The sequence below is a fragment of the Podarcis gaigeae genome (genome assembly GCF_964106915.1).
Source record: "Podarcis gaigeae genome assembly, chromosome: 9".
NCBI classification, from domain to species: domain Eukaryota; kingdom Metazoa; phylum Chordata; class Lepidosauria; order Squamata; family Lacertidae; genus Podarcis; species Podarcis gaigeae.
Window position 1 is genome coordinate 21861431 of NC_139685.1, and position 27302 is coordinate 21888732.

General features: G+C 42.4%; 1 protein-coding gene across 5 annotated transcripts; it reads right to left on the minus strand.

The window, feature by feature from the left end:
- Window positions 1-82: 82 nt before the first annotated feature.
- Window positions 83-26119, minus strand: GUF1 (GTP binding elongation factor GUF1). Of its 5 annotated transcripts, none has more exons than XR_014567984.1 (18): window positions 25058-25128; window positions 20725-21121; window positions 18658-18769; window positions 16588-16736; window positions 14855-14935; window positions 13524-13601; window positions 11043-11126; window positions 10633-10697; window positions 9414-9617; window positions 8172-8311; window positions 7151-7274; window positions 6830-6962; window positions 6613-6756; window positions 4184-4317; window positions 3035-3136; window positions 1961-2080; window positions 840-929; window positions 83-431 (listed from the first exon to the last, which is right to left on the minus strand). XR_014567984.1 is itself a non-coding variant. In XM_083754955.1 (18 exons), the coding sequence occupies exons 2-18, from the start codon at window positions 20875-20877 to the stop codon at window positions 294-296; spliced, it is 1998 nt and encodes a 665-aa protein (XP_083611081.1). In that variant the 5' UTR covers window positions 20878-21121; window positions 26044-26119; the 3' UTR covers window positions 83-293. The 5 variants fall into 5 exon arrangements, 4 of the variants coding, with proteins under 4 accessions (XP_083611081.1, XP_083611079.1, XP_083611080.1 ...); XM_083754955.1 differs by lacking the exon at window positions 25058-25128 and adding an exon at window positions 26044-26119 and having other exon boundaries at window positions 840-876; XM_083754953.1 differs by having other exon boundaries at window positions 840-876.
- Between the last annotated feature and the right edge of the window lie 1183 nt (window positions 26120-27302).

A 27302-nucleotide genomic window follows, 5' to 3' on the forward strand; every position in this document is an offset into this window, starting at 1 on the left:
CGACGTTATGGCAGCCGATAAGTTGCAGGATCATAACGCCATCATAAAAAAATTGATTACCAGCCAGAATGCTTTATGTTTTAGAGTTGCAGGCTTTCTAGCCAATCGTCATTTATAAACGTTCTTGAAATCAGAACACTTGTCAAAAGTGTACATTTACATTCATGACATTTCAGAGTCTTGAGCCGTATGTACACACAGGATATATCGGATTCCAGACAGGGCATCCACATTGTAAACACTAGTCTTGTCAAACATTTACTTAAAAAAAATCCGTAATTGTGGACTTCCAACTACTTGTCAGTCTGTCTCTTCAGAACACTTATGAAGGCATCCTTTGGCACTTCCACGTTTCCGATTTTCCTCAACTTCTTCTTTCCCTCGGCTTGCTGCTTTAATAGCTTCATTTTCCGTGTAATATCTCCTCCGTACTGTTTAAAGGGAAACAAACAGGTTATTTTCTCTGTGTTTTATAATATGAATATCTATAATACTGGCTGGCATACTCTGGTCAAAATGTTTCTACTGTTTTTCAAATACCCAAGGCAACTAAAAAGACAGATAAATGTAAAACTGCTACCCTGAGCTTTGGGTGAAATAAGTGGCATAACTCTTATAATAACCAGATCTCTTAACTTCACACACTGTGGAACTGCCACCAAAAGCAAACTTGTCGTTTTTACTGAATGTGCATGTATCAACACGAACCTAAAACATAACAGAAAAACAGGAGTATATAGCTTAGCACCAGTACCTACAATAGAGGAAGCAAAAAACCAGGGGGCGGGGGCATTATTCTACAATCACCAGACATTACCAAAGAAAAGAATGACACTTACACATTTTGCCAGGACGTTTTTTCTATAAGCTTTCACTCTGGAAGAAATAAGTTTCAGTGCTTAAACCAAAGTGCATTTTTACAAGATGCCCTGCAGAAATGTTACATGATGTCACCTAGCGCTATATCACAAAAGGCAACTCAGTAATCGGCATGTGACTTCAAATGGCAAATGCCCGTTTGCACTGATCAGCTACAAGTACTCAATTTGAATGAAATCTTATTTTCTAGTTCATTTTAACCACTGGGTGTCAGCCTTACTCCATGGCTACGAGAAGGAAAACTGGAGAGAATTCTAATACTCAGTCTACTATGCGCTTCCTAATTACAAAGCGGAATGACAGAGAAATATAATTATATTTCCTTTTGTGAGACCATTCCTTTAATTCGGAATGGGAAGTTATTTGGTTACTGCCTCAACTATGCCCCGTATTCTGCATTCTATGTGGGACTACCCTTTCAGACAGTTCAGAAACTTCTGGTGATCCAGATTGCAATTGCAGACTAATACCAGCCACCTAAGGCACAAGATATACCTCTTTAAGAAAGTCAGAATTTTGGTTAGTCTCCAGGCTAAAGGCAAAGTGCTGATCTTTAAAGTTATGAAACGGCCTGGATCCAGGGGGCCTTTGTGAACAGCTCTCGTTCCAGTATCCTTGTATGTTGAGATTTTCATGCAGAGCCTTTGTCTAGATGCTTTCTCTGAAATAAAGCTGGCATCCGCTAGAATGAATGGAGACTAATCTGAATTGCTCTTGAAGTGGGTAGCCTAAATGAAAGACCACACTGATTTTAACTTTAGTTGTAACCTTTTAAGAGACTAGAACAGGCATAGGCAAACTCGGCCCTCCAGATGTTTTGGGACTACAATTCCCATCACCCCTAGCTAACAGGACCAGTGGTCAGGGATGATGGGAATTGCAGTCTCAACACATCTGGAGGGCTGAGTTTGCCTATGCCTGGACTGGAATGTCATCTTCTCAAGTAAATATTAGAAACAACTTTAATAGTTACAAGTGATAAAAGGGGGAGGGGAGGGGAGGGATTTTATTCGGTTTGCAATACTAGCACTTATCTAACAAATGACTTTTTTAGAACAAAGCAAAACATGAAACAACTCACGTTTCTCTCGCAATGACTTTTTTCCCAACAGCTGCCTGAATAGCTATCTCAAATAGCTGTCTTGGGATAACATCTTTTAAACGTTCACACAGAGCTTTCCCAACAGTGTATGCTTTGTCCCTAAAAAAAAAAAAGAGAGGAAAAGACCGGGATGTCAGAGTCTAAAACAAGGTTTACAATTAGATTTTCCCATTTAACTATATAAAGGGGAGAAGGATTAATGTTCCACAATGAAATGGAATTGCTGAAATGAAGAACTCGTGTTGTGCTGGAACAGCACCAACCTGTACAATGAAACTGAAAATCCAAACAAGTAGTTTTGAGAATGTAACCAAAAGCAGAAAATTGCACTTCAGGCACAATCCTATGGTACCTGAAAGCGGTCAGAAGATACTGTGGGTCTTCCAGTGGCATTTTCTGTTATTTCTCTGCTGTCAGTGGGGTTGAGGGTTGGCTCAGATCCACAAGCCTTCCCATTACTTCCAACATGGACCTGATAAGTGAGCCCCTCCCAATGTAATCAGTGGGATTTTAGAAAAAGAACTTGCTACAAGGAAAAAAGTAAACCTGCTTTCTGCCTTAAAAGGTAAAGGACCCCTGACAGTTAAGTCCAGTCATGAACGACTCTGGGGTTGCGGCACTCATCTCGCTTTACTGGCCGAGGGAGCCGACGTTTGTCCGCAGACAGTTTTTCCTGGTCATGTGGCCAGCATGACTAAGCCACTTCTGGCGAACCAGAGCAGCACACAGAAGCAGTTTACCTTCCCACCGGAGTGGTACCTATTTATCTACTTGCACTTTTTGGCATGCTTTAGAATTGCTAGGTTGGCAGGAGCTGGGACCGAGCAATGGGAGCTCACCCCGTCGCAGGGATTTGAACCACCAACCTTCTGATCGGCAAGCCCAAGAGGCTCAGTGGTTTAGACCACAGCGCCACCTGCGTCCCACTTTCTGCCCTAGTGAGTGTAAATCCAGCAGAGTTTAGGGACTGGCAATTCTTCCACCACGGACACACCCACACCATCTCTTAAAGATACCCTCTGCAGTCTAGGGCTGCATTTTTAGTTTACTTACTTATGAACAATAGTTATGAGCTCTTCTACAGGGTTCCCATTTAAAAGAACATCCATTTTGATAAGATCTGCAGGCTGGTATCCTGCATCTTCATAGTCAAAACTGAAGAGGGGAGGAAAAACATTAAATTCATCACTCAAAATGGGTTCCGCTTTTTAAAGACAGTGTTTTTAATATAATACTTGCATTAATTCTTCAAATAAAGATACAGGTTTGTTGTCCCTCAGTAAAAAAGAAAAAAAAAGTCCCCATTGCAAATAACAATAAATACATGACCTATTCTTAATCACATATAGATATAGATCTATTCCCAGTTTAGTATATTAAATTCACCCAGCTATAATTCACTGATCCAATAAGTCATTGCTCTTCCATTTCTATACAGTCAAACCTTGGTTGTAATCTGTTCCAGAAGACCATTTGACTTCCGAAACGATCGACAACCGAGGTGTAGCCTCTGATTGGCTGCAGGAGCTTCCTGCACTCAAGCGGAAGCCGCACCAGACGTTTGGCTTCTGAAAAATGATTGAAAACCGGAGCATTTACTTCTGGGATTTCAGTGTTTGGGAGCTGAAACGTTCGGAAACGGAGGCGTTTGGAAACCGAGGTTTGACTACTTGAAATAATCTTCTCGGGAGGGTTTTTCCCCTTTCAAAAAATTCTTCCAGTGTTTACTAGCGTTTGCTAGAGGACTTAAAATAGTGGAGAAAGGAAATAACCTGCTTATGTCCCACAAGGCCTTAAAGACAGCCTTCCCCACCTATTTGTCCTCAAACATGTCGCAGGGAAACCTGAGGAATAGACTGCTTACACATGTACTTGCAAAGAAGTTCCACAGAACTCAATGGGCCTTACTTCAGAGCAGACATGTATAGAATGGTGCTGCAAGATGCATAAACTTGCCCATTCTGCCCCACAATAGAGGCAAAACCATTGTATTCCTCAAGTGGCTGGGGCAACCCAGTCAGATGAGCATTATTATTATTATTATTATTATTATTATTATTATTATTATTATTATTATTTCATGCACTTTGGAGAGACTCCATCTCTTCTGCAAAACCTTGAAATTCAGTGGGGACTAGAATTCTGAAAACTCAACAAATAATGAATGTCCCACTTTATTTTATTAAAAATACATTACTGTACCTGGCATATCCAGATGAGAGGGATTTCAGAGCATCGTAGAAGTCAACGACAATTTCATTCAGTGGAAAGAAATATTTCATCATGACTCTGTGGTCATCAATGTATATCAGGTCCTTCTGAATAGCCCTTCGAGTCTGGCAAGCAACACAGTAGTTTTGACAGTCAACTAGAATTTCTTATGCTATAAATCTTCAGTAAATATTCCATTCTAAAACATGATGGGTGAATTTTAAACTGAAGGACCAATATTACCGGGATCTGGTAAATTAACATAACTAAGCAATAAAAGCTCCAGTGTTTCTTTATGAAATAGATATTTATTTTCTCATCTTGTTTGCACATTCTTCTGTGAGTCTTTCTCCCGACTATTCACTTTTCTTATTGCTAAGGTACCAACAGTTTCATGAAAATACAGTGGTACCTTGGTTTAAGAATGGCTTAGTTTATAAATAACTTCGATTGAGAACGCTGCAAACCCAGAAGTAGGTGTTTTGGTTTGTAAGCTTTGCCTTGGAAGCAGAACATGTTTCGCTTCCTGTTGAGTGTGTTCCATTTGTAAATTGAGTCCCCTGTGGCTATGGGAAAGCACGCCTTGATTTAAGAATTCTTTGGTTTAATAACAGACTTCTGGAACAAATTAAGTTCATAAACCAAGGTACCACTGTAATGGAAATCTATTTTGCTTGATCTCCTATAACTTTGCCTGCTGGGTGAGAAATGGCTTCAGGAGAACCAAGAAATTGTAATTTAAGATGGCAAGCTAGTTAGGACAAAGTCCCATCTTTTTTTGCTGTGTTGAGCCTCGATAATCTGGAGAACTGGCTGACTATCATTAAATATTTTGAAGGCTCTTAGTACAAAGAAAGGGAAATGAAACATCCTATCCACTGAGGATAAGACTAGAAATAGATTATAGTACTAATATAGGTCTAAGTATTAACCTTAGAAGGGACGCGGGTGGCGCTGTGGGTTAAACCACAGAGCCTAGGACTTGCCGATCAGAAGGTCAGGGGTTCGAATCCCCGCGACAGGGTGAGCTCCCGTTGCTCGGTCCCTGCTCCTGCCAACCTAGCAGTTTGAAAGCACGTCAAAGTGCAAGTAGATAAATAGGTATCGCTCCGGCAGGAAGGTAAACAGCGTTTCCATGCGCTGCTCTGGTTTCGTCAGAAGCTGCTTAGTCATGCCGGCCACATGACCCAGAAAAACTGTCTGCGGACAAATGCCGGCTCCCTCAGCCAGTAAAGCAGTGCGGTGGGAACGTAAACGGTGTTTCTGTGCACTGCTCTGGTTCGCCAGGAGCGGCTTAGTCATGCTGGCCACATGACCTGGAAGCTGTCTGCGGACAAACGCCAGCTCCCTCGGCCAATAAAGCGAGATGAGTGCCGCAACCCCACAGTCGGTCACGACTGGACCTAATGGTCAGGGGTCCCTTTACCTTTTATGAACCGCAGAAGAAACTGCACTTAATCTAGGAAGTTCAGCACTGCATCAAGAAGCCTAAGGTAGCGGTGGCATCTTTCTTTCTTTCAAACAAAACATCCTTTACAAGCATTTGCTATAACACTCAGCCATAAGGATTTTCATATATATATATATATATATATATATATATATATATATACACACACACACACACACACGCTCACACACACATATACATATATATATCCTGTTGCTGCATAAGCCTAAACATATTTATCAACCAATTCCATATTTTAAATCCACGTTTGTTCATTTAATTAGTTAACCAGTTAAATGAATAACTTTGGTACGTATAACTTCCTCTCAACCAATTTATACATATACATGGATTTTATTTGAAGAGACAGAGTACTTCAGTGGCTTAGAGTCTGAGCGATGAGAGCCGGGAAGTTGTCAGCGGAAACTTCATCTCTGTCACAAACTGAATATATAGCCTTAGGCCAGCCACTGTTATTTCAGCTCGGTTTCCAATCTGTAATGAAGCTGCCTAGTGCCTCACAGGGTTGTAATAAGGATTACTGGGATAAAACAGGCTAACAGCTCTGAACAACTTCACATGGCAAGTTAATCCATGTGAACATGTTTGCCCAAATCAAACATGTTCCTGGCTTTCCAAACTCTCTTGTGAGGAACCTGTGTTTTCTGAAAAACCTGCCTGCTACCATGGATGTTCTCTTCATTGCGGGTTGAGCATGTTCCAGGGCAAACGCTCAGTTCACACAGGGGAAAAGGAGGCTCAAGATACTTGACCGAGGCTCCGATGTTAACAAAGAATATCCCCCAGAATCCTCTGCAATAGGTGAGGTTCTTCAGCAGACAAGTGGCTCTCTAAGAACGTGACCGGCCCGTTAAAATTAATTCTTGGCTCGTTAAAATTAAAACTGCCTCATTTCATCTCAACCCTGAAGGCGGAAAGGAGACTCAAGCTTAAAAAAGAATTCACTAACCTGGCATAGACTTATTATTTTTCCAATATATTCATCAGGTGCTATGATAGTGCCCAAAACTCTAGGCTCCAAGTATTCCGCCACTACTGACTTGTCTGGAAACTTGTCAGGATTTATTATAGTGATCACCTCTTTTCCATGTTCCTACAAAAGGTAAAAAAAAGTCAGCATTGCCCCTCCCCGATTTCAAAAAGCCAAATCAAAACCATACCATTACCTTTATCAATTTTGCTGAGGAAAGAACGGCTTTATAGGGTACGGTGGGTGCTGTCAAAATTACAGATGCGTTGTACTCTTGTTCCAAACGCTGATTAAAAACCTCCATATGTAAAAGGCCAAGAAAGCCCAACCTGTAAATGCAATGTTTACACGGTACTCAATCTTCCCTGTCAATCACAAAGTGCTAAAAAATGTGTGTGTCTCCCCCCCCCCCCAAAAAAAAAGCACCAACTAAGCATGTTAAACTTCCTGGCCAAATGAAATCAAGAGAAAATGTTTGTGCTTTGTGGCGCCGAAGATTGAATAGGGCAAGTCTCACCTCCATCCGGCTCCCAAGGCAAGGCTGCTATCACGATGAACAGAAACACTGGAGTCATTAAGAGTCAGTTTTTCTACAGCACTTTTCAGGTTGTTATATTCCGACTGGTCTACTGGGTACATTCCTGTCAATACAACACAGAACTTGGCTGGTAAAGGCAGTTGATCCTCATATATTTCATCCAGCATTTTCTCTAGAACCACTTAAGACGCTTCTCTGTAAGAAACAGGTGCCAGCCCACAAATAATATACCAGATTCTTAAATTATCAGTCTTCAGTCTTGTTTCGCATAAGGGCTGGATTCAGTGGTTGACTGAGCGGCAGGCAGCTTGAATAACTTATCCTTCTCTTCTGGGAGGAGGGGAAGAGAAAGATCAATTGCATGAACATAAGGAAGTCTCAAAAATATTCTCCTCCTGGAAGTGTTCCATTAGAGTAAACTGGCTGAAATTTTCAAAAGTACCCATCCATGTGAGGAAATCACTCCTCGAAATTAAATCTGATCGAGTAAAGCGGTTTATCTGAATAACTGTGAAAAGGCTTAGCGATTCACAAGCCTGTACAAAATCACTATTCTGTCAACAAAAAATAAACCACCTTTCCCATACCGCTGTTGTAATAAGCAGTCATCTTGACAGGCACTGAAGCACCACGTCACCTAATTTACAGAAACCCACCATCAACACAAAATGAAAGCATTGTCAACAAGAAGATTCTGCGCTCTACGTGGGGCTACCTTTGAAGCTGATTCGGAAACGCCAACGAATCCAGAATACAGCAGATAGGCTGGGGACTCGGAGCGGCTGCCAGGACCATATAACACCAGTCCTAAAAGAACTACATTGGCTCCCAGTATGTTTCTGAGCACAAAAAAGTGTTGGTGCTGTAACAGGGGTACAATTTATACACGAATCCGTGGCGTTCCAGTTACAGTTAACGACGATTCCTAAATGGACCTAAGCACTCTACCGGTATAAGTAAACATGAAAGTACTTCCTGTCATTGAATGTGTGTGCCTCACCTGCAAAGACCATGGGTTTTGCTGACTTGAACCCGGGCAATGGCTCCACTGGTTGGTTATGCAAATGGATTGTGTCTCCTATTTGGGCCTCTTTGACATCTTTCATTCCAGCAATGAGATAGCCAACCTGGCCGGCATATCTAAACGAAACCAGCATCATGCGGAAATATTTATCACATTAGATATTTCAAGCCTTTTTTCTTAGCAAGAAGAAGCTGTTTAGGGATTTAATCGCACATTATCAAATGCCTACAATTATGTCAAATCCTCTTCCCCAAATTGGTGTGCTGCAATCTTTACAAAACTTGCTACACAGCCTTGGCAAATGGACAGGAAGCAGAGCATTTTACTCTTGCCTGAAATGTTAGTGTAATAATAACAACAACAACAACAACAACAACAATAATAATTTATTTGCACCCCGCCCATCTGGCTGGGTTTGCTTCCAGCAAAGATTAAAAATACATTAGTCAGCCAACAGTGCTTTGTCCTGGGGCAGAGGCACCATGAAACAGCTCCTATATGCCATCATGGGACACAAGTGGCGTTGTGGTCTAAACCACTGAGACTCTTGGGCTTGCTGATCAGAAGGTCGGTGGTTCGAATCCCCACGATGGGGTGAGCTCCCGTTGCTCTGTCCCAGCTCCTGCCAACCTAGCAGTTTGAAAGCACGCCAGTGCAAGTAGATACATAGCTACCGCTGTGGCGGGAAGGTGAATGGCGTTTCCGTGCGCTCTGGCTTCCGTCACAGTGTTCCATTCCACCAGAAGTGGTTTAGTCATGCTGGCCACAAGACCCTGAAGGCTGTCTATGGACAAACGCCGGCTCCCTCAGCATGAAAGCGAGATGAGCGCCGCAACCCCATAGTCGCCTTTGACTGGACTTAACCATCCAGGGGTCCTTTACCTTTTTATATGCCATTAGCCACTTCCCCACGCTGAGCTAAGCAAGAAGATGCTTCCACTCTACGTTTTGCCAAAGGAAAGTGCAAAGCTGATGGGAAATCAGTCTTACTGCTGCTGGCAGTAGGAATCCAGATCAGGGTTTCCCAAACCTGGGTCTCCAGCTGTTTTTGGATTACAACTCCCATCATCCCTAGCTGGTAGGACTGGCGGTCAGGGATGTTGGGAATTGCAGTCCCCAAAACAGCTGGAGACCCAAGTTTGGGAAACCCTGATATGGATATTGAGAAAGGCCAAACAAATAAGAGTTTCTGATTTATTTCAAACGCTTGCAACTTACAATTTGTGCGTTGGCTGCTCGTCGGGTTTCAGAATTCCCACTTCATTAACTTCATAAACCTTTTTCGTATGAGCTGATGCTATCCTTTGGCCTTTGCGAACCTCCCCACCCAACAGTGCAATATTGGCAATCACACCCCTATAATGATCAAAGGTGGAGTCGAACACCAAAGCCTTCAACGGATCCTGTGTGCTGGCGCTGGGCCTGTTATAAGAAAGACATATATATCATGGTTACTGTGTAATACATACTGAGAGTTATTTTTCAGTACCAAATGTCTGTTTTCCAAGCGCTCGCATAAATACAGTTCCAGTTACTGTAGCAAATAGCAACACACACTGCACGCAGAACATTGAAATGCCTTTGTTTCTGCTTTATCATCATGTTAAATTTACCAGAGAAATCTACTGATCTGAATTCAATCAAGAATTCAATTCAGACTGAAATTCCCAGGTGTCAAAAAGGGTTATTTATGTATGCCACTCCTGTGGCCCGTGTTTCGTTAGCCCCAAAATGGAGAGCGAGCGAGGTCCCAAAGAATGGCAACTTAGGTTGACAGAATATGCACAACTTGCAGATTTAACATATAGAATAAGAGAACAAGAAGAACATACGTTTAGAGAAGACTGGAAAATGTTTATTGAATATATGGGGGAGATTGTGTACACTTGAAAACGTGGGCAGCATTAAGATAAACTCAACAGTGTAAATAAGATTTGATGGATGCAGTAATGGAATACTGAATGGTACAGTTTTTGTAAAATATGCAGGGATTTATGATATGGAAAATGAACCATGGAAAGAGAAGAAGGGAAGTTATTGCTATCTTAAGGATGTAAAATGAAGATTTTAAATTGTAAAACATAAAATTTGAGAGCGAGCGAGCGAGAGAGAGAGATGTTAACTCACTAAATTAAGGAGATTATTAAAAAGATGCAAACATGTAACTGGCTCAAGCAGATGGCTCAGCGTAACTGCAAGACAGTCCATTTCTCAATAGTACAGTGGTACCTCCAGTTGCGGACCGGATCCATTCTGGAGCTCCAGTCGGATCCCGAGGTTTCCACAACTGGAGGGACCACTTCTGCACTTGCGCACGCGGCGAAACCTGGAAAAATACTTTCGGGTTTGCCGCGTACGTATCCCGAAGGATACGTAACAGGAAGTGAATGCAAGTAAAGGTACCACTGTATATAAGATGCCAGAAAAATAAACTTACGGAGGGATTCGTTCAATAACTTCCTGAAGTATTCTTTCAACATTTGTTCCCAGTTTAGCAGAAATCTAAAGCAAATTAAAAAGGGAAAGAGAGCTTAATTCAGCGCACACTAACTAGTAAGCTGTTGTCACCTCAATATATTATGCTTCATGCAGTTATATTTGAAAATGCTTTACTCTGAATAGTAAGCAAATACATTTCTTCAATGATTACAGGAGAAGGAAGCAAGGCACTTTATTCTGGGAGAAGTGCTGAGTTTCATTTATCTCAATGGAGCTTAATTCTAAGTAAACACTGTGCACTGTGAGAATATAATCATTTAATAAAAATAACCTGGTAATGTTTCCATGTAGGAGAGTTTTATCAGCACCTACTACACACATATTTATACACCAGAAAAGGTGTCTTACTCTAATACAGTCGTCTTTGGGGATATCAAACACGGTTTCAATTTGATTTTCCACCCGCTCAGGGTCTGCATTCTTTAGATCAATCTGCAAAACAAAGTTATTGTCGGAAAAATGCACCCAATGTAATAGAAGTCAGAAGTAAATTCTGTTAGAACAAAAATAAGAAAAGCTTCAAAAATGTGCATTGCATTTACACTTTCACTTTCCTCGTCTTTTACTAGTAACCTGGGAAGTTTTTGTGACTTAAGAACAAGACCTGGGACCTGCAGTCAAGAAGATGGAGTTTGTTGAGAGCAGTTTATTCAAAATTGAAAGCCTGGGGTTCGTTGTCACCCTATTTTATTTATAAAGCACATAAAATTACCGGGCACAGGACAAACCATTTTTAAAAAGACAAACCCTCTGCATAATACAAAGGGAAGGGTAAGGGAGGGGATGCATAAAGGGGAAAACCACAGAAAATGTACATCCGGAACAAAAAACCAGCTGAAGTATTTGTAAAAGAAAATGCAGGACAGAATAAGCAGGTTCAAAATTCTGCTTTTCTTTCTGCATCAGGAGACAGATGCGAAGCATAACTGTGTGCATGTTTACTCGGAAATAAGTGCCACTGTTTTCAGCAGGGCTTACTCCCAAGTAAATGCACAGAATTGCAACTTCTGAGCTCAAGGATAAGGCAGCACTGAGGAAGTAGGAGGCCTACACAGAAGATTAAATTGAGCACAATATAAAGAATAAGAGGGACCACTTAGTAGTGCTATATGCTAACAACAACAACAACAACAACAACAACAACAACAACCCGTTTCCAAGCACAATTCAAAGTGTTGGTGCTGACCTCTAAAGCCCTAAACGGCCTCGGCCCAGTATACCTGAAGGAGCGTCTCCACCCCCATCGTTCTACCCGGACACTGAGGTCCAGCACCGAGGGCCTTCTGGCGGTTCCCTCACTGCGAGAAGCCAAGTTACAGGGAACCAGGCAGAGGGCCTTCTCGGTAGTGGCGCCCGCCCTGTGGAACGCGCTCCCACCAGATGTCAAAGAGAACAACTACCACCAGACTTTTAGAAGACATCTGAAGGCAGCCCTGTTTAGGGAATGTTTGACGGACTACTGTATTTTAATATTTTGTTGGAAGCCGCCCAGAGTGACTGCGGAAACCCAGTCAGCTGGGCAGGGTATAACTAATAAATTATTATTATTATTATTATTATTATTATTATTATTATTATTATACCCCGCCCATCTGGCTAGGTTTCCCCAGCCACTCTGGGCGGCTCCCAACAGAACACTAAAAACACGATAAAAGATCAAACATTAAAAACTTCCCTAAACAGGGCTGCCTTCAGATGTCTTCTAAAAGTTAGACAGTTGTTTATTTCCTTGACATCTGATGGGAGGGCCTCTTGTGTGGCAGCACCTACCCTTTGGCATGTGTCCTGAAAGAACACCAGGCTGGCAATTTCAATATTGGCATTTGGGCACCTGGTCACAACTCATTTGTTCAACCGTCCTAGGCTTTCCCTGCTAGATTGGTGTTTATGTGCATGCATCAATCCGACCTACAGATTTGTGATCTACTTGTTTCACTAATGTATTTTCATTGTAGATTTCATGCTGTCCACTGCTGTGATAGGATTATTATTCCTTAACCCTGGCAGGTATAGAGATTTCTGAAAAATAACAAACCATGGGAAAGAAAGAGGAAGCTCATAAAGGACCTTAAAAGTTAAGTACCGTATTTTTCACTCTATAGGACGCACCGGACCACAGGAGGGGGAGAACAGGGGGGAGGGAATTCTCCCCCTCTCTGCTCAGCTCCTCTTCAGCAAAGCGGCAGGAGAAACGGAGCCCCTTCCATTTCTCCTGCCGCTTCGCTGAAGGGGCTCTGTGCAGAGGGAAAACTGTGCAGCGCCTCTCCTGCAAAGCGAAGCCTGGAGAGCAAGAGGGATCGGTGTGCACCAACCTCTCTCGCTCTCCAGGCTTCAGGCGGCTATCCGCAAGCTTTCGGAGCGCAGCGAGAACTCCTGCTGCGCTCCGAAGGCTTGCGGATAGCTGCCTGAAGCCCCCGGAGCGCAGTGGGAGTTCGCGCTGTGCTCCGGGGGCTTCAGGCGGCTTCAGCGAAAGCAATGCGAAGCCTCCAAAGCGCAGGGGGAGCTCTCCCTCTGCGCTTTGGAGGCTTCGTGTTGCTATTGCTTAAGCCAAGGAACCTGCATTCGCTCCATATGACACAAACACACATTTCCCCTTAATTTTTGAAGGGGAAAAAGTGTGTCTTATGGAGCGAAAAATACGGTATATGTTGACGGAATGATGTAAATCAGGGAAGAGACAACTATAGAGATGATACACAACCAGAATGGCCACTTGCCCTTCCGTGGCTGACCTCTGTCACAACTGCATTCAGACGTGCGAGTGCAAGTTGCTATTCTACAGTCGAAAGTTATCTAAGAATTTTTAATACTGTGCGTGGCAAGTATTACCTTATTTATAACAGGAATTATTGACAGCTGTGCTTCAAACGCAAGATAAAAATTCGCAACCGTTTGAGCTTGAATACCCTAGAAAAAAACATCATTATTAAACATTTGAAAGTTTGTGAATGTAGTCTCTCCACCCCACCCCAAATTGTCCCAATGGGGGAAAAAAGACATGGCCATAGCTCAGAGGCAGAGCGGATATTTTCCACATAAAAGGTCCCAGGTTTCAATCTTCAGGTAGGTGAGGAGAGACCCCTGCCCATGAAATCAACTGGTCATGGAAAATTGTTTATGTAGCAGTAGATGTTAGAATCACAAAATTGTAGTGCTGGAAGGAACCGCAAGGGTCATCTAGTCCAACCCCCTGCAAAGCAGGAATATTTCGCCCAACATGGGGCTCAAACTTATAACCCTAAGTTTAAGAGCCTCAAGCTCTATGGGCTGAGCTATTGCAGCATAACAGGTGACCTAATCTACCACCCCAGTTATCAAGCGAAGGTAATATCTGCAGAAACTCAAAGTGTTCATTCAGAAGACTCATTATGTCTAGTAGGGCTTGGTCTCTCGTGGGCTGCACCCCAGTACTCACTTATTTGGGAGTAAGTCTTGAAAGACCTACACTGGCTCCCAGTACGTTACCGAGCACAATTCAAACTGTTGGTGCTGACCTTTAAAGCCCTAAACGGCCTCGGCCCAGTATACCTGAAGGAGCATCTCTACCCCCATCATTCTGCCCAGACACTGAGGTCCAGTGCCGAGGGCCTTCTGGCGGTTCCCTCGCTGCGAGAAGCCAAGTTACAGGGAACCAGGCAGAGGGCCTTCTTGGTTGTGGCACCCGCCCTGTGGAACACCCTCCCACCAGATGTCAAAGAGAAAAACAACTACCAGACTTTTAGAAGACATCTGAAGGCAGCCCTGTTTGGGGAAGCTTTTAATGTTTAATAGACCATTGTATTTTAATATTCTGTTGGAAGCCGCCCAGAGTAGCTGGGGAAACCCAGCCAGATGGGCAGGGTATAAATAATAAATTATTATTATTATTATTATTATTATTATTATTATTATTATTATTAAGTCCCACTGCACTGAATGGGGCCTGTTCCTGAGGAGACGGCTAGAGGATTATATTGTATTGAGCCAACAATCCTATAACGTACTGGCTTATCAGGAACTGCCTGTGGTGGAAATCTATCTGGTCTTTTCCATATTTCTTAAAAGTTATCTACAACGATAGACGAATCTTCCCTCAAACCATTTGGGAGAGGCAAACTCTTCATTACTCCACGAAGAACAAAGACAAGGCAGAAGTTACTGTTGTCAGTCACAAACCCTACCTCATTTGCATCCACTACAAGCAAGACGCCTTGACAAGCAGACAACGACCGTGAGACTTCATAGCTAAAATCTACGTGGCCCTGTAGGGGGGGAAACAAGCAATGCAAACATTTCAAGAACTTGGCATCTCAAGGTCCGGTTAAAAAGACCATCAAAAGAACACCATGAAGTCATGGTGGAACCCACTGTCTGACAACTTACCAGAAAGCATTGAATCTAGTTTCTGCTATTTTGTTAATACTGTCAAAATCAGGGGTTCCTAATTAGGGGTCCACGGACAACACACCTATGCCAGAGACTCACTTATCTGGGAGGAACGGCTCATAACATCAAAATGGCAACCTACCCCCTTTAGGAAACTAGTTATGAAAGCTTCTTGACCTGTAATTAGTTAACTGTAGTTCTTGAAGAAATGACAAAACTTTTATTTTGTGGGGAGGAGGGAACTAAGTATAGAAGGGACTAAGTATCTACAACCTGGTGTTCTCCGTGATGACTACAACTCCCATCATCCCTGACATGACCATTGGGCCAAGATAGCTAGGGTGGATGGGAATTGTAGTCCAAGTTATCTGGGATGCCTCTGCATAGGGTCTTAGGCCTGTGGCACCTTGTATTTGTACTTTCTTTTGAAGAGACCGTGAGAGTCAACAAATTCCTCCCTGTGCCGGGCGATGAAGATTTCTGGATGACTCATCCAGTTCATTTGCTTCAATCTTTCTAAACCCCCTCATTAACTCAGCTTCTCCTATTTAATAAATTAGTTGCATTAGTCTAACAACTGCACTGTGTCCAGTGATTAATTGCAGCTCTGCTTCGTTCCTGCCTGATAACAATGGAGCTTTATCCAACCCCTAAAGCAGGATTCCTCACCGCTAATATACCAGAACATGGTACCCCTGCCTGAACTGAGCTACACAACCAATTCGGAGTTACTAGATCACAGCCATGGATTTGCTCCGGTCCGCGGTTATTTATATATTTATTTTACAATATTTACACGCCACCCAATTATCTGGGTAAGGTAAAGATAAAGGGACCCCTGACCATTATGTCCAGTCGTGGCTGACTCTGGGGTTGCGGCGCTCATCTCGCTTTATTGGCTGAGGGAGCCGGCACACAGCTTCCGGGTCATGTGGCCAGCATGACTAAGCTGCTTCTGACGAACCAGAGCAGCACACGGAAACGCCATTTACCTTCCCGCCGGAGCTGCGCCTATTTATCTACTTGCACTTTGACGTGCTTCCAAACTGCTAGGTTGGCAGGAGCAGGGACCGAGCAACGGGAGCTCACCCCATCATAGGGATTTGAACCGCCGACCTTCTGATCAGCAAGTCCTAGGCTCTGTGGTTTAACCCACAGCGCCACCCGCGTCAATTATCTGGGTAGTTTGCTGTAAAAAGTGAAAACCAGAGGGTTTTTTCCAACTGTTCGGTCTTCGCAGAACAGACCCACTGAAATGTATGGGCATGACTAACTTCGGTTCATTCATTTCAATGGGTCTCCCCTCTGAGCAAAGCAGACAACCCTTAAAGTAAACAAATAAAGCATACACTTAAAAGCTAAACAAAATAAAAGCAACAGCAGAATAAAGCCAAAGTAAAAAACCAGCAACAAGAAGTAACAATAATGCAAAAAACAATAATCTAGAAGCATTCAATATTTTCTTTTTCAAAAACGACAACAATAGTTCAATTTCGTATTATTTCAGCAACATTAATGATTAACTTACAGGTGTATCAATGAGATTTAAGAGGTAATTTGTTCCTTTGTGGTTATAAATCAGAGAGGCAGTCTGGGCTTTAACAGTGATTCCTCTTTCTCGTTCCACTTGCAATTTATCCAGCACCTGTTTGTTATGGTCTGTTTTGGCAATGGTTCCTAGAGAATCAAAAATACTGGATAATTAATGTACATTGTGATAAGTGTCCATTTTTGCATAGCCATATTTAATTCTCATAGACCTACGGCTATTTTCTTAAAAACCATGATCAATTTTTATGTGTTATCTTTCTCAGTCTATTCCTATCAAGAAAGCTAGGGTTCCAAAGTTTAGCGGAGCAAGCAGACAATACTCAGGGAAACCCATCTAAAACATATTCGAGCAACTGATTGGTGAAAGGGCTACTCTCAAAATTGATGCAATATATTGTTAATTTTGACACCTGAGTTTCAGAGTTCTAGTGGCACAGCCCAAATGCCCAAATGCTGAAGTGCAGTCTCAATACCTGTGTCCGTGCCTTTCCCAGTCCTGTCTTAAACTCCAAAGTACATGTAGTCCTGACTTACCAGGACTTCTCTATAATCAGGGACCTAAATAGGTGCTACGCATGAAAATGGTAGGAAGGGAGCTGGATACATTGTCATCTGTACAGATGCTAGTCTGTATTGAAGATCCCTATGAAAAAAAGAGCTAAGAGCTGCACGCTTTCAATGGACAAAGGTGGATTCGGCAAACAAGGCAAGTTACACAAGTCATATGTGTGCATATCATATGTTGCCTCTGTGGCTTTGAAAATCTGAGAAAGTTTAGCTGGTAGGAGAAATGTGTAAACCTCTTTTGGTAGTAAGGTTAACACGTTTTTTTTAATGCAAACTGACTGCCGTTTCACAGAACAGATGTCCCCCAAATTAAACACAATAAAATAAAATGGAAACTTTAGCGTCCCACTTCTGTGACAAAAATACACACACAGGTAGTGAAAGAAAACCTACAATTTACGAGCCATTAGCATAAAGCGTTCTATTTTAGGTATGGAAAGGGTAAACATTAGAAGTATTCTACTGAATCTATAAACAATGGTCAGCATAGAAAATGAAACTGACATTAGAATCTTAAATGCTGTGCATAAATAACGAAGTAAGATGAAGCCGATTACCACAATCTGTGAAGCAGGTCCTGGTAGCCATTCCATGGCCTACAGGTCACCTCAAAGTAGAAAGAAGGGATTTCTCCCTTGTGGCATCTTCCTTGTGTAGATCAGGAAGCTGCTAAATGTTGTTTGCTTCCAACAGCAAGAGAAATCAGACTGCTTCACCCAAGCTTTTCCTGACTATTAATAGGATCTCGCTATCATAACTGATTGTGACGTTTTATTCATATGGCTTTTATTATTCTATTTTGTCTGTTTTACATGTTCTGCCTAGGTATTTATTTTAAATGAAGTGTGGGAAAGTCAAGGATAGCAGGAAAGGATATATTGAATAAGTATTATCCTTCCTTCAGAACAGATTCCCCTCAATATAGCAGGAAGCTAGTTTGCAGATTCATTTGAATCTCTTTAGTTAAGTAATCCAATGTGGCTTGCCCATTATTCCTGGTGTCCCCTTTTATCCCTTTTAATAGAATAAAGACACAAGAGTCTTTCCTTAAAAGTAACAAGAAGTTTACTCACGTTTCAGTTCACGATTTGATCCCTGATAGGCAGGCTTGACTTAGTAGTTACATAACAATCTGTGAGTACAATCTGTGAGAACTCATGTGCTGCTAGCTGGGAGCCAGCAGACAGCAAAATTACATTAAGAGAACAAAATGGCTGCAGGAGAGCAGCATGGCAGCAAGCAAGAGAGAGATCAAGAGATAGAAAATGGCTGCGTGACTCGGCTCTTTTATGGAGGAAACCATGGCCATGCCCATCTCCCAGATCACATGCAGGGGGAAGACACTCCAGACCAGTGGAACAGGAAGTTGCCTGTTGTGCCCACTCTGGGGAAATAAGGAATGTTGTATCTGACTGTTCCAATGGATTACATCCCACAGGCAGTACCCAAAGAAATAAAGCATATTGTAAAATTATCTCACCTGTTATCTCCAGCAGCCTATCTGCTAGAGTACTTTTCCCATGGTCCACATGAGCTATTATGCTGAAATTTCTAATGTTTTCAACAGGAAACAATGACATGTCCGCTGTATCCTAAAGCACATAAAGGAAAAGGGTCACAAATCATGAATTGTCTGGGGTGGTGGACCAATGTGTTTGCCAATGTATTTATACTCTCATTAAAAACTCAAAAGATACCATTTCGCATGGTACAAAACTGGGAGGAGGTCCAGGCCAATGAAAGTTTGTGGTTCTGATGCAAAATCCCTTTAGTGCCCTTATAGCTTTTGTTTTCCATCTGCATTAATAAGCAACAAATGCACAGGCAAACAGAAAGGTTGTTAAATTTAGGTAACAGTAATAGAATCAGTGGTTGTCTTATTTCAAGGGATGGGGGTGATTTCACAAACTGGGCACCATAACAGAAAAGACCGCCCCTATGGTTGGTCCCAAGATGAAACTTAGGGCTTTATAGCTCAACAAGAGTAACTTAAACGGTGCTGTTCTTTCCAAAGTGGTGCTACTCACATTAGGCAACTAGACAATAGCCAAGTTAAAACACCTGGAGAACACTAGCCAGGGACCACTGAATTATGTTACACACACACAATGTGTTTTAAGTTGCAGCTTGTAAAATCTCAGTTAAGAGTTACTATTCGTCACCGCATACACATACAGTAGCTACGCAGTCAATTGATAGTCACTCTTAACCGAGATGTTTCAGGTGGCAACTACATGCTGTGAACCACTCTACTGTTGTGAACTCATATGTTGCATACAAATTTACTAAATAACTAAAGGTAAAGGGACCCTTGACCGTTAGGTCCAGTCGCGGACGACTCTGGGGTTGCGGCACTCATCTCGCTTTATTGGCCAAGGGAGCCGGCGTACAGCTTCCAGGTCATGTGGGCAACATGACTAAGCCGCTTCTCACGAACCAGAGCAGCCCACAGAAACACCGTTTACCTTCCCGCTTGCACTTTGACGAGCTTTCAAACTGCTAGGTTGGCAGGAGCAGGGACCGAGCAACGGGAGCTCACCCTGTTGCGGGGATTCGAACCGCTGACCTTCTGATTGGCAAGCCCTTGACTCTGTGGTTTAACCCACAGTGCCACCCACGTCCCTACTAAATAAATAGACCAACTCAAAACATAAATAAATAAATAAACAAACTCAAAACGTACCTACTTGGGAGATATGCTTCACTGAAATGAATGAGACTTACTTCCAAGGATATGTTCTTAAGTTTGGGATTTTTGATAAACCTTTGACCTCCCTGATACTCATTTAACAAAAAAAAAAAAGTGGTAAGAGGGGAGGAAAACATCAGGTGGCCAAGGAGCATAATTATGTTTGCAAAGTACGTTTCCGAGCACAATTCAAAGTGTTGGTGCTGACCTTTAAAGCCCTAAACGGCCTTGGTCCAGTATATCTGAAGGAGTGTCTCCACCCCCATTGTTCAGCCCGGACACGAGGTCTAGCTCCGAGGGCCTTCTGGCGGTTCCCTCATTACGAGAAGCCAAGTTACAGGGAACCAGGCAGAGGGCCTTCTCGGTAGTGGCACCCGCCCTGTGGAATGCCCTCCCACCAGATGTCAAAGAGAAAAACAACTACCAGACTTTTAGAAGACATCTGAAGGCAGCCCTGTTTAGGGAAGCTTTTAATGTTTAATAGACCATTGTATTTTAATATTCTGTTGGAAGCCGCCCAGAGTGGCTGGGGAAGCCCAGCCAGATGGGCAGCGTATAAATAACAAATTATTATTATTATTATTATTATTATTATTATTATTATTATTATTATTATTATTATTATTATATTACTATTCTTATTCTTATTTAGTAGTAGTAGTAGTAGTAGCAGCAGCAGGAATTAGCTACCTGTTGTCATCTACTTCAGAACCCAACCCAAATACTTGGATTGCAACTTGCTATGGAATTTTTTGGCCACCCACTTACTTCTCAGCTACAATATTTACAAGCTGAACTTAATCGTGCTGAACTCAACCTAATAACAAGTATTTTATAAGTAAACAAGACAACTGTCACCTTGCCAGTCTCGGAGGAATATCGCCTGAGGAATGTGACGCGATGTCCGGGAGACTTTTCCAAACCCAGAGAAAGAGACGAAAAAATGCCAGCATGATATGACCTCTTGAGGCAGACAGCAAGCCATAATGCCCTTTTCATAAGCGCAGACATGCTTTTAGGAGAACTGCAGCAGTCACCGTCCAGAGTGTGGTGTGATAAGCAAAGTGAACAGCCACTGGCTGAGCATAGTTTACTCACTCCTATAATCAGTCAAAGGAATCCTTAACAAAAATACATTTCCAAAAGTTGGAGAAACTTGGTTTTATGAAGCTGTGCATGTGTTCTCTGTACAGGGCAGAAAGATCCAAGGTTTACATTGTTTATTCCCATTCTGCACCAAGACACAGGGCTACACCTGTGAAGAGAGAGAAAGGTTGAACTTAGTTTTTTTAGCAGTACACTGAACTTGTTCTAAAAGTGTGCTCCTTTCCCAGCTGCAACCAAACCACTAATGTTTGAGAGAACCCATTTACGAAGCAGTCTTGAAATGACAGACCTTGCCTGTATCAACTTATATCCTTCATTGCAAAGGACTTAATTTTTGTCCTAACAGTTAGGTTTATTGCAACTCAAACTCATCAGTGCTCTTTCTTTCACTTCTGCCCACCAGCCAGTGTATTAGAAGCGTCCTTGAAGGATAGGCCGATCAACAGTTAATTGCCAGGGTAGCTAGGTAGAAACTCCCAAGTCACAGCCAATATTCCTGCAACTACCAAATGATGGTGAGATAAAGAAGATAGGGCAGTTGCTTTGATACCCTATTTGTAACCCTTCCTAAGCTTTGGTTAGGCACTGCTGGAAACAGAATGCTAGACTAGAAAAAATGGCTAAGCTTTTCTTATTTCCCTCATGCCTTCTATCATCCTGACCTACGTGCTCCATGGCCATTATTTTTAAATGCACATTATTTTAAATTCCGGCGGAGTCAAGAGATGCAGATTGCCTGTTTACAACAGCAGAAATGAGCATTATTTCAGAATACTCTCCCGTGGCTGGACTAAACATAATTTTATGTGACTTGAGTTTCATAGTCCACTGATCAGGAATTTGTTCCACAAGTCTAAATGCATGGCCTATTAACTATTTAATAGACTTCTGTGTAGGAATCAATCCACACATTATGCAGAACACAAGGGACCTGAAACAAACATTGTTCCAGGCAGTCAGCTATGACCTCCAACACAATACTCCATTACTGCTCACATCCTATTGACTCTTTTATTCCTCAGCAGTCTGTCATCATCTATAGACAATGAACACACTCAGCCTTCACTGGGCTTTTGGTGGGATCTTCCCCATTAAGATTTTAAAATACGAATTTCTGCAAATCTAAACCTGCTGTTATCTCCCCCTTGTATGTGGGTGGTGTCCTTTAATAAGCCTTTTAATATTGGAAACAGGAAATTATAGTGGTAGAGCAAAACAGTAGAATTCTAGTGGGGGACAATATTTTTTAAAGCATCTCCACATAAAACTCTGTGTCTCTGTGTGTGTGTGTGTGTGTGTGTGTGTGTGTGTGTGTGTGTTTTCCTGCATATGCTAGTTTAGGGGCAGGCATTTAAAATGGAACTCTCTTTTTCTCTCCCTGCAGTCTGAAGTAGTACAGTTATACCACATTCTGCATAATGCATAGAATTGTTTCACAGCTGGTGTAGACATAATGTTTATGGTTTTGTTCGCATCAACACGGGCAAGGCAACAGCAAAGTGGGAGCACACAGAAGATTGCATCAGCAACTTCTAGGATAATAAAATATACATTTGGAACATCCAAGCCTGATTGGATGATGATTTTTTCCATGTTCCCACTATGTTACACTGCTCACATATATCACATTTATGAAAACAACACACAGGGTTTAGGCAGGTTTAGTAAACATATGAAACAGCTTGTAGACACGTCATCCTTGTAGGAAATCTGCAACACGTAAAATTTCCAGAGAAGCAAAGCTACCCAAATTCAGAGACTTGCATTCTTCCATTACAAAAGGCCACAGACAACTCTCTAACCACCAAATCTGGTCAGTCATAATGGGACAGTGTGGGGGCTAAGGTTGGGTAGGTTGCTTCAAGACTGGATTAGCTGTATGTGGGGCTTGATCTGGAAGCTGCAATTAGTGCAGATTGCTGCTGCACAATTGCTGACAGGGGAGGCTTGTCAGTATTTAACACCTGCACTCAGAGATCTGCACTGGTTGCCCATTTGCTACTAAGCCAAGTTTAAGGTGTTGCTATTAGTCTATTCAGCCCTTAGCTGCTTGGGAAGAATTTACCTATGAGATCGCCTTACACTACACTTCAGTCAGCTGAATTAACACTGTTACAGGTGCCACATAATACCCATTCTGCATTTGTAAGAACTCAACCCTTAAGTATTGCGGCACCTTCACTCTGGAACTTCCTGCCTATTGAGATCAAGCAGGCGCCTGCCTAAACCATTTGTTTAGGCAGGCTTACCAAGATGCTTAGAAAGTCAGTGTGTAATTTTAGTCTTATTTTAGTATTTTATCTTTTTGTGTGTTTTAAAGTAGGGTTGTAATTTTTTCTGGATTTTACTGCTTCGTTTTTTGTAAACCGCTTTGAAGCCTTTTTAGTCTTTTTTTTACAATCAAGTGCTGTGAATAAATCTTATGAAAGATCCTGGTTCAGATCACGAAGCTCTCTGGGTGAGTTTGGGCTCGTAGGTCACTACGTCTCTTCGCCTCACACACCTTACAGGGTTGCTGTAAGGACACAAGGGAAGGATCTGATAAACACACACACCAAGGGGAGAGGCAGTGTATATAATACAGTGGTACTTCAGGCTAAAGACGCTTCAGGTTACAGATGCTTCAGGTTACAGACTCTGCTAACCCAGAAATAGTACCCCAGATTAAGAATTTTGCTTCAGGATGGGAACAGAAATCGCACGGCGGCAGCAACGGGAGGCCTCATTAGCTATAGTGGTAAAAGGTAAAGGTAAAGGTACCCCTGCCCGTACGGGCCAGTCTTGACAGACTCTGGGGTTGTGCGCCCATCTCACTCAAGAGGCCAGGGGCCAGCGCTGTCCGAAGACACTTCCGGGTCACGTGGCCAGCGTGACATCGCTGCTCTGGTGAGCCAGAGCCGCACACGGAAACGCCGTTTACCTTCCCGCTAGTAAGCGGTCCCTATTTATCTACTTGCACCCGGAGGTGCTTTCGAACTGCTAGGTTGGCAGGCGCTGGGACCGAGCAGCGGGAGCGCACCCCGCCGCAGGGATTCGAACCGCCGACCTTTCGATCGGCAAGTCCTAGGCGCTGAGGCTTTAACCCACAGCGCCACCTGCGTCCCAAGCTATAGTGGTACCTCAGGTTAAAGAACAGTTTCAGGTTAAGAACGGACCTCCAGAACGAATTAGGTTCTTAACTTGAGGTACCACTGTAAATGGAGGAAAAGTCACGCACAGCCTTTGCAAAGAGTTGCTAGCGGGCCTTCTGCAGGGACAAGGGCAGTCAGAGGAGCTTTTATAGAAATAATGGAATCGTAAATTTGCAAGCTCCTGCCAACCTAGCAGTTCGAAAGAACGTCAAAGTGCAAGTAGATAAATAGGTACTGCTCCGGCAGGAAGGTAAACGGCGTTTCTGTGCGCTGCTCTGGTTTGCCTGAAGCGGCTTAGTCATGCTGGCCACATGACCTGGAAGCTATACGCCAGCTCCCTCGGCCAATAAAGCGAGATGAGCGCCGCAACCCCAGAGTCGGCGACTGGACCTGATGGTTGGGGTCCCTTTACCTTTTTAAATTTGGGAGGGGACCCCCCCCCAGGGTCCTCTAGCCCAACCCCCATTGCAATATGCAGGAATCACAACATGTGTTGGTTCCCCATCCAACCGATGTGAAACCATACCGGATCCTGCTTAGCTTTGCGAAATGTGCTGGCAGTTTCATGGCTGCACATGGTTCTTCTCGCCACCCTTTCCATGTTTACAATCTCATCTGCACTTGACATGGAAGTACGCGGATAAAAGCAAGACAGAATGCACCAAAACAAATTAAAACTTCAGTGGCAATTCAAGCCAATGTTTTATTAATCTATTCAAATATGGGTTTCTTCACTTAGCACTGCCCACTCTTAACATTTCTGCCCTAGCCCCAACTTTACTCTACGGTCTTTCGCGTGGATTAGAAATAAAACAAAAACCTTGCATCACTTATCACAGACCCCAGAGTAACCCCTTGCCGCCGCCTCATTTAGCACCCCGGGTAAGATACTGCCCGTCCTCTTATGAAGGCAACGAGGTGAGCAAGGAAAAGGAAAAAAAGGGATCACCCACCATTACTAACTCGGACATCACAGACTTCCGAGACCCTTGACACGGAACTAATCGATGTGCACCGGAAGTGAGAGGTGGAAATAATAACTCTGTTTTATTTCTTATCTCTATGGGATTTTCGGGGCGAATAGAGATAGAAATAGAGAGTCGTACATCCATATAGCGCACTGTTTAGAGTTTTGCTGTTTTGAGACAGCTGTTTGTCCACTTAACACAGTCTGGAATAAGACCAGTGCCGGATTTATGTATAAACTAAACAAGCTATAGCTTAGGGCCCCACTCTCTTGGGAACCCCCCCAAAAAATTAAAGAAAAAACAAAAATACAAAATAGAAAACAAATAAAATAATACCTACATTCAGCAATAGTGTTGTGTGTTGTGTAGGCTCCTGTGATGTAAGTCATGGGCCCCGCCTGCTAGCCTGCTCCCTAAATTATCACCGGTTTGCTATTATTATTTCATGCTATAGCAAGTTTCTAGAGACTAGATTATGAGTCTTTGTAAATTGTGTTTCTAAAGGAACTTTTGTTATTGCCAAATGCCAACGTGTTTGCATTATTAAGTTTGTTATGGGGGGAAAAAATCATTTTAAGTTGGAACTTAATAATTATTTCACTATTGATATCCTTCTTAATTGTATTTCAGTTCAACAATTATTTGGATAAAATACATACTTTGCTATGTGCAAATGGCTTTAGATACCTATTAGGTCCATAAATTACCATATAGCATGTATTCAACACAAAAAACAGCGACATTTCGTTGTTGACAAAGGGCTTATAGTAGCGAAGGCCGCACATGGAGTTGTCACTTTTAATCCCTGCAGGCAAGAGAGAGAAAGAGAGAGAGAGAGAGATGGAGAGAGGCGAAGAGGAAGGGTATCAAAACTAACCCGGAAGTGCACTTCCAGGCTATAAAACTGGCAGTCTAAACCTTTAAAAGTCTACAGGCTATACGCGGGGTGGGGAGAAAAGGAAGGAACCGACCGCTCTGCGCACTAAAACATGCTGCTCCGAGGGAGAGGGACGTACTGCGCGTGCGTTGTAGGCACTGGGAACCCTCTGATTGGCCAAGCTCACGGGCAGGGCTAGTCCTGGAGAGAGGAGAGGCTCTTGCGGCAGTTCGTTTTAAAAAGAGGGGCGCATGCGCGGGGCCATGTGCTGGGGGGGGGGGGAGTGTGATCTGTCCTTCAAAACTGCAAGTGATGCAGGGTTCTATTTTATTTTTAATCCACGCGAAAGACCGTAGAGTCTAGTGCAGAAACGTTAAGAGTGGGCAGTGCTAAGTAAAGAATCCCATATTTGAACAGATTAATAAAACATTTGCTTTAATTGTCACTGAAGCTTTAATTTATTTTGGTGCATTCTATTCTGCTTTTAATTTTATTTATTATTTCATAAAATCGATACACTGCTTGATTATTATTATTATTATTTAAAAAAAACAACAACCCAAAACCCTCAAAGGTCTCTATGTTTTTAATTATGGTTCTATGTTTTTAGTGATAAATTTATTGTTTTATCTTTTTTTGTTTTGTTTTGTTAACAAGCAACCTTGAGGCTTCCCCCCCCCCATCCCCTTACAATCAAGCTGCATATAAATCTTTTTTTAAAAAATATATATTTATTTTTACAGAAAAAGAAGAAACAACAGAGAAGTACAGAACAACAGAAGCAGTCACAGATATACATAAAAAAGAGAAAAGATTAAAAATAAAACTCCAATTTTTAAAGTCACATTTACAAAACTTTATTTCTTGACTTCCTCACGCCTCCCTTTTTTTTGTTCCTCTTTGTCCAATCAGATACAGCAAATCCTTACCCTCTTTCAAAACTCATTTCTAATTATTGTATTCACTTCTATTATGTCTCCGATCTTTCCTCTTTATATTTAAACACCTTTAACATATTGTTTACTTTTGACGTAATATAACCTTAATCTTTCACCCTTTTTCTATTACATTTTTGCATACTTTTTTAACACTGTATCACTAATGCCATATTATTTTTATATCCAACATCATTTTAGCATTCCTAAACTTTGCAGTGTTTCTGCAGATAGTTCTTAAACTTCTTCCAGTCCTCTTCCATCGCTTCTTCTCCCAGATCTCGGATTCTGCCAGTCACAAGCTGCATATAAATCTGATGAAATAAATAAATAAACAAAACTCAAAAGCCCTAGCTCATCAAGGAACTCTCTTGGCTAGAACCAATGTCAGCATGAAATGGGTTGTGGAGGAAGTGTA